This window comes from Crocodylus siamensis, chromosome 11 (assembly GCF_052110815.1).
Source record: "Crocodylus siamensis isolate JL-2025a chromosome 11, ASM5211081v1, whole genome shotgun sequence".
Taxonomy (NCBI): domain Eukaryota; kingdom Metazoa; phylum Chordata; order Crocodylia; family Crocodylidae; genus Crocodylus; species Crocodylus siamensis.
The window spans coordinates 46680549-46694092 of NC_143405.1; the positions used below are offsets into that span (position 1 = coordinate 46680549).

The 13544-nt window shown below is 48.0% G+C and overlaps 1 protein-coding gene across 1 annotated transcript in view; it reads left to right on the forward strand.

The window, feature by feature from the left end:
• ABHD6 (abhydrolase domain containing 6, acylglycerol lipase) overlaps window positions 1–4160 on the forward strand; it is a 41625-nt gene extending 37465 nt beyond the window's left edge. The window contains exon 10 of the mRNA XM_090022465.1: window positions 1608–4160. Within this exon, the coding sequence (XP_089878591.1) occupies window positions 1608–1784 (177 nt within the window). The 3' untranslated portion in view covers window positions 1785–4160. The remainder of the gene's footprint in view (window positions 1–1607) is intronic.
• The last annotated feature ends 9384 nt before the right edge of the window (window positions 4161–13544 follow it).

Consider the following 13544-nt stretch of genomic DNA (forward strand, 5'->3'; position numbering starts at 1 on the left):
CAGTGGGTGGGCAGCAGAAAGAAAGGCACAGGATGGAGAGCGGAGCAAGGGGATGTAAAGGAGGGAGCAATAGGGAGGGCTGAAGCAGATAGAGATGTGTGTGGGTAAAGAGAGGAGAATTAGAGCTGAGGTGGGGGTGGGGTGGAACTGTGGGGAAGTAGTGCTTTTCCCTGTGCCATGGCTCCAGCAAGCTGCTCTGTTGGCAGAAAGGTGGCAGGGAATACCTCCTGCTTAGGGGCCTCCCATGCCAGGATGGAGTTGCTGGCCTGGTCCCACCCAAGGGCCCTTGTGCTCTCTGCCTTCTGCATTTCACATCCTGTAAAGAGCCTTGAGAAGCAGGGCTTGGGCTAGCACAATTATGAGGCTGCCCTAATTTGAATGAAGACCTGAGCAGGCCCCCAGATAGTCTTGGGGTACAAGGCTGGCTTAGAGCAGCCCTGAGCAGATGGATGAAGGAACTGGGAGCCATATCCTGGGGGAGGACTAACATAGAACAGAACTGATGGGTGACTGGGAGCCATGTGGATCTAAAGGCTGGATCTAAAATAAAGTGAGTGGTGAGCTTGAGACGCATTGGTATGTCACTAGGGAAAGGACCTATTATGATGGTCTTCTGTGGGCTGGGGCTCTGATGCCTTCCAACCTTAGTCTGCATTTACCACTGGAGTCATTTCCATCTAGGTTAGGATCCTTCTCATCCAGGCTGGCTTCCTCACTTTTGGCCACCTGCACAGGGTTCTTCATACAGTCCCAATGCCACTTTCCAGGATGGCTTAGCAAGATGGGGAGTAGATGCCCCTGTGGGGAGAGATGCCAGAGCGTCTATGGGAGAAGGTGCTTTTGGAGCTCATGCTGATAGCAGATGAGAAAGGAGCTGGGCTTGAGCTCTGCCTAGGGTTGCCATGAGATGCTAATGAGATCTGCAACCAGCAGGGGCTACAGAGGGCTGTATCTGCATGTGCTGATATTGTCCAGTGTCATATCTATTTCTGGACTTGTGGATCCTGTAAAGTGGTGGGGAGACTCAGTGACAAAGGAACTGGGAGGAGAGCAGAGAAGGGGCTTAAGTAAGGAATCAGTGCGAGTGGGTGTGGTGGAAATGATCAGCTTCACTTCTTGCTGGGTGCAGAATAATGCTGTCTGAGCGCTTACTGTCAGTCCTGGAATGCTGTCCCTGAATGATACATGCACACAGTTTTTCCCCTGGTCTTTAAGCCACATTAGAAGTGTGGTTACAAACTGCTGTGGGATGGGGGAGCGGTATGATTTTGTGTAATATATACCTATCTGCCTGCTGCCTTGACAGTGACAGCAAGGCTTAAACAGGATTGTAACCAGTGTAGTTTTATGTGGCACTGCCTGAATTATTTCCACTATGAAGCATGGCTTGTAAAGATGGTGGAAACAACATAGGAGAAGCCATGGATAATTTTGTGAGCTATTCCTCAGAATCTGAGGTGGGAAAGAAAGGCAGTTTGGAGTGACCAGGTATCCCACTTGGATGTGTAAAACCTGCCAGGTGCCCAAGCAGGGCCCCAGAAGAGTCTGTAAGTTTTGATTCAACTATCTTTGAATGTTTACTGGTGTCTTTTTTTTCTGTTGCTTAGGTCCTGGATGTATCTGGAGCAGATGTTCTAGCGAACTCCATTCCTGACTGTCATGTGCATATTCTGGAAAACTGTGGACACTCGGTGGTAGTGGAAAGGCCCAGGAAGACTGCGAAGCTCATCTTAGAATTTTTAGCCTTGGTGCACAATACAGAGAACAGCAAAAAACTCGCTTGAGCTTCTTGTAGAGCTGAGCACCTGAACAAGCTGTTTTGAGTTGTGAAGTGCTGATGCTTTGATAAGTTCTCAGGGATCTTGTACAAAGTGGGGTGAATGTGCCGAAGTCCCTGAGGAAGCCAGAATCATTGATACATAAATCTGTAGTGCTTTCAACACACAGTGACCTAAGGGATCATAGAACAATTTTCATTTTTTTATACATAAATTAGAAAATGAGCTGAAATCAGAAAATTCTAGCCATGGAATGCACCAAAAACTTTTTCTGTAGCCCATGTTCTGTGAACTTATGTAATGGTAAATGTCTTGGAACATAGGGTGTTAACGACATTCACTTAGGATATATAAGAAGTATGGAAGGGGGAAATTTCATAGAGTGTGATTTAAGCTGTGTCTGCTCTTTAGAACCTATTGCATTGCATGATAAGTTGTTATAAGAGAATTCTAATGTTCCAGGCATTTGCTAAAGTGCTGTTTCTGTAGCTCATTAGCCTCTGACTTATGCAGAAAATGAAAGCCACACACACACAACCTAATTTGCAGAAGTAAAATGACCGTGTATCCAAAATGTTTATACTTATTGTAGGTGGATTTTTTAGTCTCTGAACAATTCCTAGGTATAGATAGATATTTTGCTGCCTTAACAGTCCAGAATAATGAGGTACTTCTACAGCTTGGCCTCTCTTTGGTGGAGGGTATTTTTCTTTTGATGTTAAGCCTCTGTTGTATATAACAACCAGCACTACAGAGAACAGGTTCAGAATGGTTAAAGCAAGTGGAAAGAGACTCCCAGACCTATTTATTATTTTTAGATTTGGGGCCTAAGCAAGCAATAATCCTGTAGATAGAAGCATGACTGATCAAATTCAGGTTAACACTAGGGTGATCTCTTATCTCAGCTCTTTTCTATTCTATCGTGCTGCTGAATATTTTGATGTAAATAATGAGTCTCTTAATGAATTCCGTGAATTCTGTGACTGGTAAATGTCATTGCAAACAAGTATAAGACGTAAGTGAAATGAAATAAGCATCATAACAGCTAGGTACTGTACAGACTCCTGTAATTCCTAAACTTGTACGATGTGAGTTGGTAGCAGGTGTATTGTATCTCATTTTAAAAGGCATTTTAAAATGTAGTGGTGCAGACAAGTACAAGTTCAGTAGCGTTTCCTTTGGGCGACGTACCTCTGATTTCCCTTTGTGACTTTTCTCTAAATGAAATCATGGATCAAGATGAAAGAGCCAGACTAGTTGAGTCTCCTTACCCATGACGCACTTTTTTGTAGTGTGTAGACTGACTTTTGTATTGATTCATCCCTCCCCTATGATAATGCAGTGTGTGTTGCTGTGTCTTCAAAATCAACTGCTGGATGCTCATTCAAGCTATGCAGCGAGTCCAGCTGTTTGGCGTGGGTGAGGATCTGGTTCTTGGGCCCTGTTTAGTAGAGAGCCAATGAGCATGTTGTCTTGTGAAAGTGTGGGAGAACGTCACTACAGCTATCACCCTCAGGCCCCCTTATGGACACTGCACTTGGAACTTGCAACAGCGGACACTTGCTCAACTAAAGACTCTGGTAGACAGTATGTTTTAAGCTTCCACTTCTAAAAGCCGCCTTTTAGTTACTTTTCCAGTGTGATCTGAGCTGTATATATATATTTGAACCTCACTACTAGTCTGCCTCTTCTTTTTAGAGGAGAGTCCTCTCGCTCTTTTTTTATTTTAGCAAATTAGAAGTATGTTGTTCGTTTAATTGCTTGGTCATTGTTTCTGCTACAGGAATTAACTCAGTGGCTGATCATTTTGTGTGGTGAGAGCTGGCAAAAAAAGTTGTTGGCTGTCGCATGGTTGTGAGGATTCCACAGGTTGCTGTATGCACAGGACGCAAACAGTTAATATTAAACTTAAATGACTTGGACAGCCCTGTACACATTAACTTTTATTTGGGGTGGAGAGGGTGGTGGCTGGGGGAATGTAGATGGATGGGGGAGTTGGCTGGTTTTTGAATGTCTGTGAACCCTGGGTATTGTAATAATGTCAGAAGTGACGTAGCAGGTCAGACCAATGGTCCACCTAGGCCTGTAGCCCGTTTCTGATGGCAGCAAGTAGAAGGCTCTTCGGAGGGAGAGTGCATGAATGGGGCATGTCTTGAGTGATCCTGTCATACCTTTCCTGGAATCAAGCATCATTGGTTTAGGAATGTCAGATGATGCATCCTTGATTGTTCTGTTTAATAGCTCCAGTGGACATGGCCTCCATGAATTTGTCTAATCCCTTTGTGAACCCAGTTGCGCTGTTCGCCTCTGCAACTTCTTGTAGCAGCAACATGTGTCAACTGTGCTCTGTTAAAAAAAAAAATAAAAATCCTGCTCTGATAATTTAGAACTCCAGTGGGTTCCTCCCAGTACTAGTATTCTGGGATTTGGCGTATAACAGTTCCCTGTTCACTTTATCCTCACCCTCCATGATTTTATAGACCTCTATTGTATCCCCTGACAGCCACCACCTTTCCAAACTGAAGAGTCCTGGCCTTTTCAGTCTCTCCCAGTACAGCAGCTGCTCCATAGCCCTGATTATTTTTGTTGCCCTTCTCTGAAGCCTTTTCTAATTTCAGTAATCCTTTTTTTTTTAAGATATGGACACTGACCTGCATGCTGTAAATGACAACTATTTGGGAACATTGAAAAATAGTGGTGGCAGATAGGGCCAAATTTTGATCTCTTCAGAGGCATTTCAATGCAAACCAAATTTGACCTTAAAAGCTTGAGGCAAAACCAAGTTTCAATTTAGGCAGATTAGGCTGGTTCTAAACCATGTAAAATATTGATGTGTCTAGTACAGAAGGCATCAATTGGTACCAAAGATCTATAGAATATCATTCGGATTGTAATATCTCATTATATCAAAGTGTGGACATGTCACTTGTGGAGGACCTGGCACTCCCAAATTCTTGGTCTCCCCTTAGGAGATATTTGACTCCGAAACTATGCCAACCTCAAGGTGGGGGTGGCATGACAGAGCTCGGCCAGTGGTCATACTTTTCTGGAGTTGGGTAAATGCATCCAAAGAAGACCCTGATCCATCAGACTGTGAGGCTCAAATACGTTTACACAGTAAGCTCCTTTAGGGAGGCCTTCATTGAACTTCCTCCAAGTTCTTGCTTCTTTGGGCTGCTGGGTGGGGATGCATTCTGGATCCCATGTTCCTGCCCATCCCTCCATGTCCCTTGCTGCTTAATTTTGAGGAAAACCTGCAGAGTCCTTGTAAAAGCTGCAGCATGAGTTCCCCCTCTCTCCCCGCCAGCTGTGCATGGATTTAACCATAAAGCAGTTTCTTTCTAAAACAAAATGGTAATTTTGAGGCATTTCAAAAAGGTTCAGTCACAGGCAGCTCAACATCTGGAAATGGCTGTGGTGCAGAGAACAGCTCCGAGAATAGCTCCGAGGTTGCAGCTTGTAAGCCGTTGCCGCAAAATCTGCAGATAGCCTGCAGTTCCACCCACCCAGACATGAAGTACTTGCAGTTGCTGGACTGGGGAGCATGAGCCAGGCATCAAGCCTGAGACCCCTTTGGGGGTGAGGGTCTGAGGTAGCGTTGCCCAGCTGGGATCTACACCAATGCATGGAGCTAAGCAAGTGGAATGACATCTGTGGGCTACCGTTGGGCCGGTTTCCTGACATGCGCCTTAACAGACGCCAGTTCTTGTGCTACAAAGCGTTTAATCCCAAGGTTGGTGTTTCATTACTGAAATGACTAAAACTGACTTCAGCAGTGGCATTAATAATAGAGAATAGTGCTGCCCTCCATGCACTGCTTACAGTAACTCCAGTGTGTAACGCAGAGCTGGCTCTGCTCCTCGCTTCTAAATGGCAGATTGGCATCACTCGGGGAGTCTGGATTCCAGGCTTGAGAAGGTTGCTGTTAAGCAATAAAATTCCCCAGGTCTGGTCTGAGACAGCTTATGTGAAGGCGATGTCAGTCCTGACCTATGATTCACTTTGAGGGCTATTTCCAGGCCCTTTTCCCTCCTGTGCAGTAACTGGCTCAGTCATTTCTTTCCTGTATTTCTCTGTTCCCCCTTAGCAGTCATTTCAGCAACAGCTGCACTCCTTGGTAGACCCGAGCCCTTCTCCCACTCCCCAGTTCTCCACAGCTTGGACCTCAGACTACATCACCGTGGGTCACCGGGGAGGCTTCTGCTACTGCCTGGGGCTCCATGGACCGGAGAAGCTAAGCATACTGCTTGCAGCATGAATGCAGTGCCCTGTTGTAGTTCAGCTTCTGGCTTTGATTTTACCCCACTTTTATTTTAAAAAGCTGAGTGTGGATCAGAATGGCACCTGCCAGATGGATCTTTGTTGACCTTGGTTGTCCTAGGATAGTGGGGAGCAACTGATTTACTGCAAGATGATGTTAACCTGCATAAAGCCCCACTCAACCAGCCTTTGTGCAGGTGAATTCCACCCCCAAGCCAATGGTTCTCCACAGCCCCTAGCTCCTTGGCCATGTGGCAGCAGCCTGGAGCAGCACCTGCAGCCTGGTTGCATGAGCAGTACCACTGCAGTTCCCCTGCTCACACCCCCTGCCCTCTGGCACAGAGACCCCAGTGGAGCACTCAGGCATGGGCAGCTACCCTGTGGCTGCCCACTGATACTCTTCCTCCTGCTGGGGTGAAATCATGCATAGGGCTTAGCCTTCTCATTTGCTTGCTGGTTGGAGCAAATGCACATCCTTCCCTGTGCAGGTGTGTTTGTCTATCAGGCACTGTCTAGGCCAAAGGCAGCTCCAAGGACTAGAGCAAGATGCAAGGAAACGTGTGCCATGGGAGTGGACTGCGCGATGGCACCAGCACTCCCTGCCCTCAAACTTTTCCTGGTTTATGGGCTTGCCTCTCCCTGCTAGCCTAACGAACCCAACAGCCTTGAGCCTGGTAACACAGCTTCATGTGGATGTCTTTGGAGTCCAGCATGGTATTACAGTCCCAGCAGGAGGGGTTGGGGCAAACACTTAGCTGCCTGACTGCTGTGCCACAAAAACTTTAAGCTATGAGGTTTTGTGGTTTGCATATGGTTGCTAAGGCTCCTGGGTCCTCCTGGTCTGGGCCTTGAATACAAGAAGGCTTCAGGCAACGTTGGTCCTGATCAGGGAGCTGCTGTGCTGTTCTGCTGGGGGTGAAACTTGGGGAGCTGCTGTAGGTGGTCAGATCTGTGTGCTTGCTGGGTTGTTGGGGCCTCTGCAGGCCTTGCATTGAGCTAGAGCTGGGCACCACTGCCAGTTCCTTCATACTGGTTTGATTCCTGTGGCATCAGTGGGCTTCTACAGAGAAGCATTTGTTCCTCGGGTCATAGGTGCAGCAGGCATTCAGTGAGGGAGGATGCCATCCAGAGGCAATAAGTAAAAGCTTGGCCTGTGGTGCACCCAGCCTTTGCCTGGCCCATCATGGAAACAACCAGGAGGGAGCATCCTGGTAACTCTGGGTTTCTCCAGAAGGGAGATTGCAGATGAATGACTGATCTGGGGCAGCCTGGAAAGATGAGTGTGGGAGGAGGTAGGATGCAGAGAGATAAGGCACAACCAGAGCCTTGGGTGGAGGGAAGCTTGATATGCGGATGGGGAGCGATCATTTAATGAGCAGATAATCCTGAGGCCAGGGCTGGGTGGGAACTTGCTCATATTTCTGCCTTGCTCTGACTAGTGTTAACAGGGTACTTCTCTGGTTCCTGGTCATTTATAACCATGTCTAGCACTTGGTTGATATACCTGGCCCCCCTCTTTTGTGTCAGCACAAGCCTGATGCCTGCAGGACCCTTCCCTGCCAGAACTGCTGATCTGAGGCAGGGCGATGCCTATTATTTGTCTTCACCGTACAGTGTGTGGGAGGGAATAGCTCTGTGGCAGCATATTCTGCCTTTGCTCATATAATTGGCCTTGCAGAAAGAGTGTAATGTGAACTGGCTTAGCTGCTTTGCTGGCTTCCATGTGTTCCTTGGTATCTTGTCCCTCCACGACACTTTGCACTGTCACATGGCCAGGTCCCAAGAGACTTGGGAACTCTGGAAACTACTGGGTCTCCTGCATGGTGCCCGGGCACAACTTGTGATGCGGGGTGCTGTTGGACTCTAGGCTGCTGTAGGTGAATCGCCATTAATCTGGGAGCGCTCTGCTGTGCTCTTCTATTCTGTTGAAATGGTGGTGATTTAGGTGCAAGTGTTTCCCCCTTGTAATTATCAGGAGAGTCACATTTCTTCTTCTAACTTTTTTTTGAACTCAGAAAACTAAATGGAGTGTAAGTAATGAACAGTAACTTAAATAGCACCACTGGTAGCTCGACTTGCTTTTTATAGCTTCTGCGAAGAATTAATTGTTGTTTCCTGGAAGTCTGGCATCTTAAAAGGGGGTGAAGTCACAAAGCATATGACAAGCGATGGAGAACTAAGGGCTTAACAGAGACTAATGTTGTAGCAAAGCAAACCTCCTTGCCTCGAACATGCAGTTCTCTGTGGGAACACAGCAGTCCCCCTGGGCTTGTGAGCTAGGTGGGATCAAACATCATCAGGCCTGGCAGCTGTGTGTACTCCTGGGAGAGGGCCTCTATGTGTAATAGAGAGTTGTTTAATTAGGGACTGTTTGGGACTTGTAGGAACTAGGTGAGGGGGCCTGGTGATGTTGTGTGTTTTGGAGGAGGTTGGTATAACACTGAATGAAATCCATTGGTGTCCTCTCTTCCTTAATTGCCTCAGCAGAGGGTATCTCAGGAAGCAGGTATCTCGCCCATGTGCCCCCCACAGAGCAGCGTGTGCCCAGAACGTGCCATACCTCATGATGCATCTTTTAAAGTAGGTGAAGTATATAACCCAGAAAGCTCAGACCTGTGCAGGTTCCTAGCCCCTGCTCTGAAAGCTCATCCTGTAGCTCATCTTTCAGGTACCAGAAGCTTTTAGCCTTGTTACCTAATGAGATCACCTGAAAGAGCACAGGCTGAGGCCTACAACTGTTCAGGCAAAGGCTGGCTCTTTCCCCAGGCACATCACAAATCAAGGCATTCCTATAAATAGCCAACAGGCCCCTTTATCTGTGCCAGACACTAATGCAAAACCCATCAGCTCAAAGGTGTTCTACAGGCCTGTCTCCACGTTGATCGCTCAGACTGAAAGACAGATCTCATTTCTGTGTATGGTATCTAGCGACTTGCATATTTGCTCCCAGCTGAACGTGTTCCTGACAAAGGGGCTGGGAGTTGAAACCTTTTAGAAGTCATTGTGTCTCTCCCAAGCAACTTGTTTTTATGGTGAAGTTCTCCTATTACTGGGGAAATAAAAAACTACATGGGGAGAAGGGGTAGCTCAGTGATTAGGGCTGTAGCCCAGGGCTTGGGAGAATGGAGTAGCCTCTCTACACCTCAGAGTTCCCATCTGTAAAATGGGGATATAGCGCTTACCTATGTCCCAGGGGTGTTGTGAGGGAAATGTGTGAGAGACTTAAGTATAACAGTGTTGGGCTGCATAAGCACCTAAGGCAGATGGACAAGGAGAGGGAATGTTTCCCATGTATCTCTGAAGAGCTGGCTGGGCTTTCTGCTCCTGCTGGTCTCTCATGGGAGGCAGCCTGGTGTCAGGGTTTGAGCACCAAGACCCACCCCTGGTTCTGCCACAGACTCCCTGTGGGATCTAGGGTAAATCACTGAGCTCAAGGTGGGGATAATCCTTCCTGAGCTCATGGCAGCCGCTGCTCTGAGGTATGACTGAATGCCTGCCAAGTGCTTTGCAAACATCAGGCTGGCCCTGGGAGGACATGGCCATGTTTTCCTTGCCAGCAAGGAACATCTGCTCTTGCTGCTGCTGACAGTGTTTGAAGCAAGAGTCAGGGGTTCCTCTCTACCCCCGAGGGTCAGGACACCCATGTCTGCTCCCGTGGTAGAGGAGGAGATGCAGGCCCCTTCAGTGCAGTGCTCAGCCCCACTACCCCAGGCATGAATTCTGAATGGCAGGAGGGTTCGTCTGGAACCTGATGAAACACCTAGAAACAAATGCAGCCCTCGGACTTCGCTGGGGGCCACTGGGAGCCCTTTTCACCCAACCTGTACTGGGAAAAGGGGGTGGGTAGGGTGAGATCTATGATGCACTGACCAGATTTGTGGTGACCACTGGGGCTGTATGGCCTGCGGATTTAGTGTAGTGGCCCCCACTCATGTTTGGACTCTGTCTGGTAAACTGGCAAGCCCTCTCCTGCATCTTTAAATTGTTCAGTAGTGACTCCCAGGCAAAAAGGTGAAAATATAGATGGTTTGAAATGATACCGCACGGAAAATCTCTCTGAACTTTTCTCTCTAGGTCAGTGATTTTTCAGCAGGGGTGTTGGGGCACCCTGGGTGCCACCAGATCCTTTGAAGGGTGCCCTGAGGTGTAAGGAGGTAAGCAGGGAAGCTTAAGATAAGCACAAGTACAGGCTTGTCCCTGTTTATACAACCCCCACCCCAAGGGGGTGAGGACTGTAATTAATATATAAATTAGTTTTTGAAATTGGATGCCCCTTAGGTCGTGGAAGCTATGGAGGGATGCTTGTGTTCAAAAAGGCTGAGAACTGCTGAAAGAGGTGGAAGAGATTTATGTTACTACACAGGGAGATGGGAAGGTTAAGCACTCTACGTATGGACAGTTCCTAGGATACTATGCCAGAGTGGCAATGGATCAAAAGATGGACTCAGTGAAGTAGCTCGGGGATCGATCTCTGTTTAAACTTGCTATTGTAATGGAGGAGAAATCGCCTGTCTCTCTTTTGCTTTTTCATCACTGATTGTTCCAAGGGAGCACTGAGCAGCCCATTCCTCAAGCATTTTGTGTTACAAACTGTGTCCTAGTGCAGGGGTTGTCAACCAGGGGTACACATACCCCTAGGGGTACTTGGGTAGGTCCTAGTGTTCAGCGTCTGGCAAAGCATTGACTCTGCGGATTCTGGGCAGGTAGAAACGATCAAAGGTTTTCTTACACCACACAAACATAGTCAAGCGTTTACTGAACTGTTAGAGTCCAGCAACGTCCCTCTTTCCCCTCCTCCCCAGAAAGATCCACAAAGCAGCATGTACAGTGTGTTCCCTTCTGACAACAAACCCTTGCTGTCATAAGTTCATCCCCTGCCCCCAGCCACCCTCCGATGCAGCCCTGGGATTTTCTATGATCTACGTGGGTTTGCTTCAGGCCTGCCAGTACTCTAGTGAGATCAGGAGTAGTAAGAGAGACTCTGAGCTGTAGATTCTCTCTACCTACACGTCTGCTACTTTGGCGTCTCTGAGGATAAGGTTAATTTTATGGGTCTTTAGCATCAAGACTCTGTAGTGTCATTACTGAACTCTTCAAACTGATGAGATGCTGCCGCCTGCTGATTCCAGGAAGAACTGACAGTTTATTGGATGCTACCTCACAGAAGCTGTGCACTGAGGGGCTGGACTGAATAGAACAGAGATTTTCAACCTTTTTTTCATTTGCAGACCCCTAACGTTTTTTAATGTAGATGCAAATCCCTTTGAATTGTAGGTGTGGGTATTCACATACTTTTGATTGAGCACTGTCCTCTTTTGTGGACACCTTAGACCACAGGTTGAAAACCACTGGAGCAGGACGTTGCAATGCAAACCAGCTCTATGCCCCCCTGCACACTGCACGAGAAAGGAAATGAGCATGGGTCCTCCAGAGCAAGCTCTACAGTGACAGTTGAGGCCTATGGTGCAGCCAGAGGATACCACCAGACAGGGATGGCAAGCCCAGTTTCCCAGCTTCAGGAGGAGACAGGAGGGTGAGAGCCCTGCAGAGAGGGTTTCTGGCTTATTCCCTGATCGCTGTCTCCACTTGGCCACTCAGTGCAGTGAGGAGCAGGGACAGGAAATCTCTGCACCAGGTCCTGAGGGCAGCACTGTAGCTCATGTGCTCGGGTGTTATCTCAGACACCTAGTCCATGTGAGGTGAGGCCAGCCCCCCACCTCCCCCTCTGTCCCCTATATCTATAGACCCTTAGGGCAGAAGTATAAGTGCACGCCAAGATGCCACCCTGCTGCTGAATGCCCACTTGTTTGGGGTTGTATAACAAAGCATGTTTTTGTGCACAGTACACTATTATGCGGAACGGGGGCCAAACTTTTTAACCCCGGGCCATTTGGGGCCATTGCCTCTGGCCTCATTTGCTTCCCATGTAGGGCTTTCTCTCCTCTGTTGCACTTGGCCAAGGTCCAAGGTTGCTCTGGCTGTCAGTGCCCATGGGGTTCTTCATCCAGCTCTCAACCAGGCTTTGAACTTTATCCTGAACAGGGACCACCTGTCCAAAGGCTTCCATGTTTTGCAATGTGGTCAAGCAGAAACACTTATGTCCCAAGAAGCCTCTGGATGTTCCAGCTGCTGGAAAGGACCCCATCAGTTTTTACAGCCGAGCAGTACAGCCAGCAGTCAAATGCCCCACAAACATGGATATGTTCCCAGCCATTTCCTGTCCCCTTCTGAAGCCACGTGCATGCCATGGTTAACCCTGGCCTTTTGTGGCCATGCATGCCCACAGGAATGGAGACAGATGCTCCTATGTGGACGTGTCCTACTCAACTATCTCTCTAGTTACAGGTAAGATGATGAATATGAGCCAAATGCATAAAAACAAGCTTCTTAGCAGAAAGTTAGGCCCAAACTCAACGTGATTTCTTGAGGCAGTTGCCAGCATTGTTCAATGGGAGATGGCTCCATTTGTTAAAAAGTAAAGGAACCAACCTTCCCATGGCAGGTCTGAGACCAGTTCCTCTTAGGCCCCTTGAATTGTGGTGGTGTTACTTCACCTAGAACATACTGGTCAAAGCTACAGAGGGAAGCTCTGGATGAGCTGCAAACAACACCTTTCCTTTGCAGTTTCTTCAGGCACAATTCAGGCCTCTGTAGGGCATAAATGCCAAGCTGGTAGAAGCCAAATTAGCCTATTGAGCCAGCTGCTTACCAGTAGTCTTTTTCAACAATTCAGAACTATCCCCAGGAATTTCCCTATGCCTGGCACCACAGCACAGCACCGAACTCCTTCAATCACAAAGCTGCTAAACACAACCTGTTCGATGCAGTGAAGATGGCCCAACTATCCAGAAACCTTTGGAATCGCTGGCAGTGGGGCAGATGAGTGAGTGATCTAAACCATGGAGAAAACCCAGGTGCCACCACATTGTTCCCGGAGTCTGTTTTCCACCTGATGGCAGATGTTATTCTTCTTCTCTCCTCCATCAGTTGCCTGTAACATGCTGTACTGTGTACATACCTTGTAATGGCTCTCTCAGTTCTTCCAGAGGGAGAAAAGCTTCACTCTGCTGGGCGTGCTGACACCCAGAACAGTTCCCCGGGGCACAGCTCCTTGATGGCCTGCGCTACTGATTCTTTCAATTGGTGCATTAACTGCCAAAGCAGATTTCCGGTGATGGAAAGGGAATCTGGGCACAGAGGTTTGGATGATTTTCCCCACAAGGACTTCAGGCAGCAGGTGTGAGGCTCTAAAGCAGTCCAAGGAAGGCTTGCAAACCGGGCAGTGATCTGGGGGTTCATCTTTCTTTCTCTGTGCCACAGATTGTCATGAAGGTGTTTTCTTGCCCGCAGCTGCCCTCTGCGGCTGTTCTGTCTGACCATGCTCTGTAGTGTGTCTGCTTCCGCTATCACGTGGAAAGTATCTTCTGCTCCCTTCTTTACCTAAATTTGTTTCCTAGAACCCCTCACTTCTGGGAAAGGGTAGCCCAAGGTAGGCCCATGCTATTG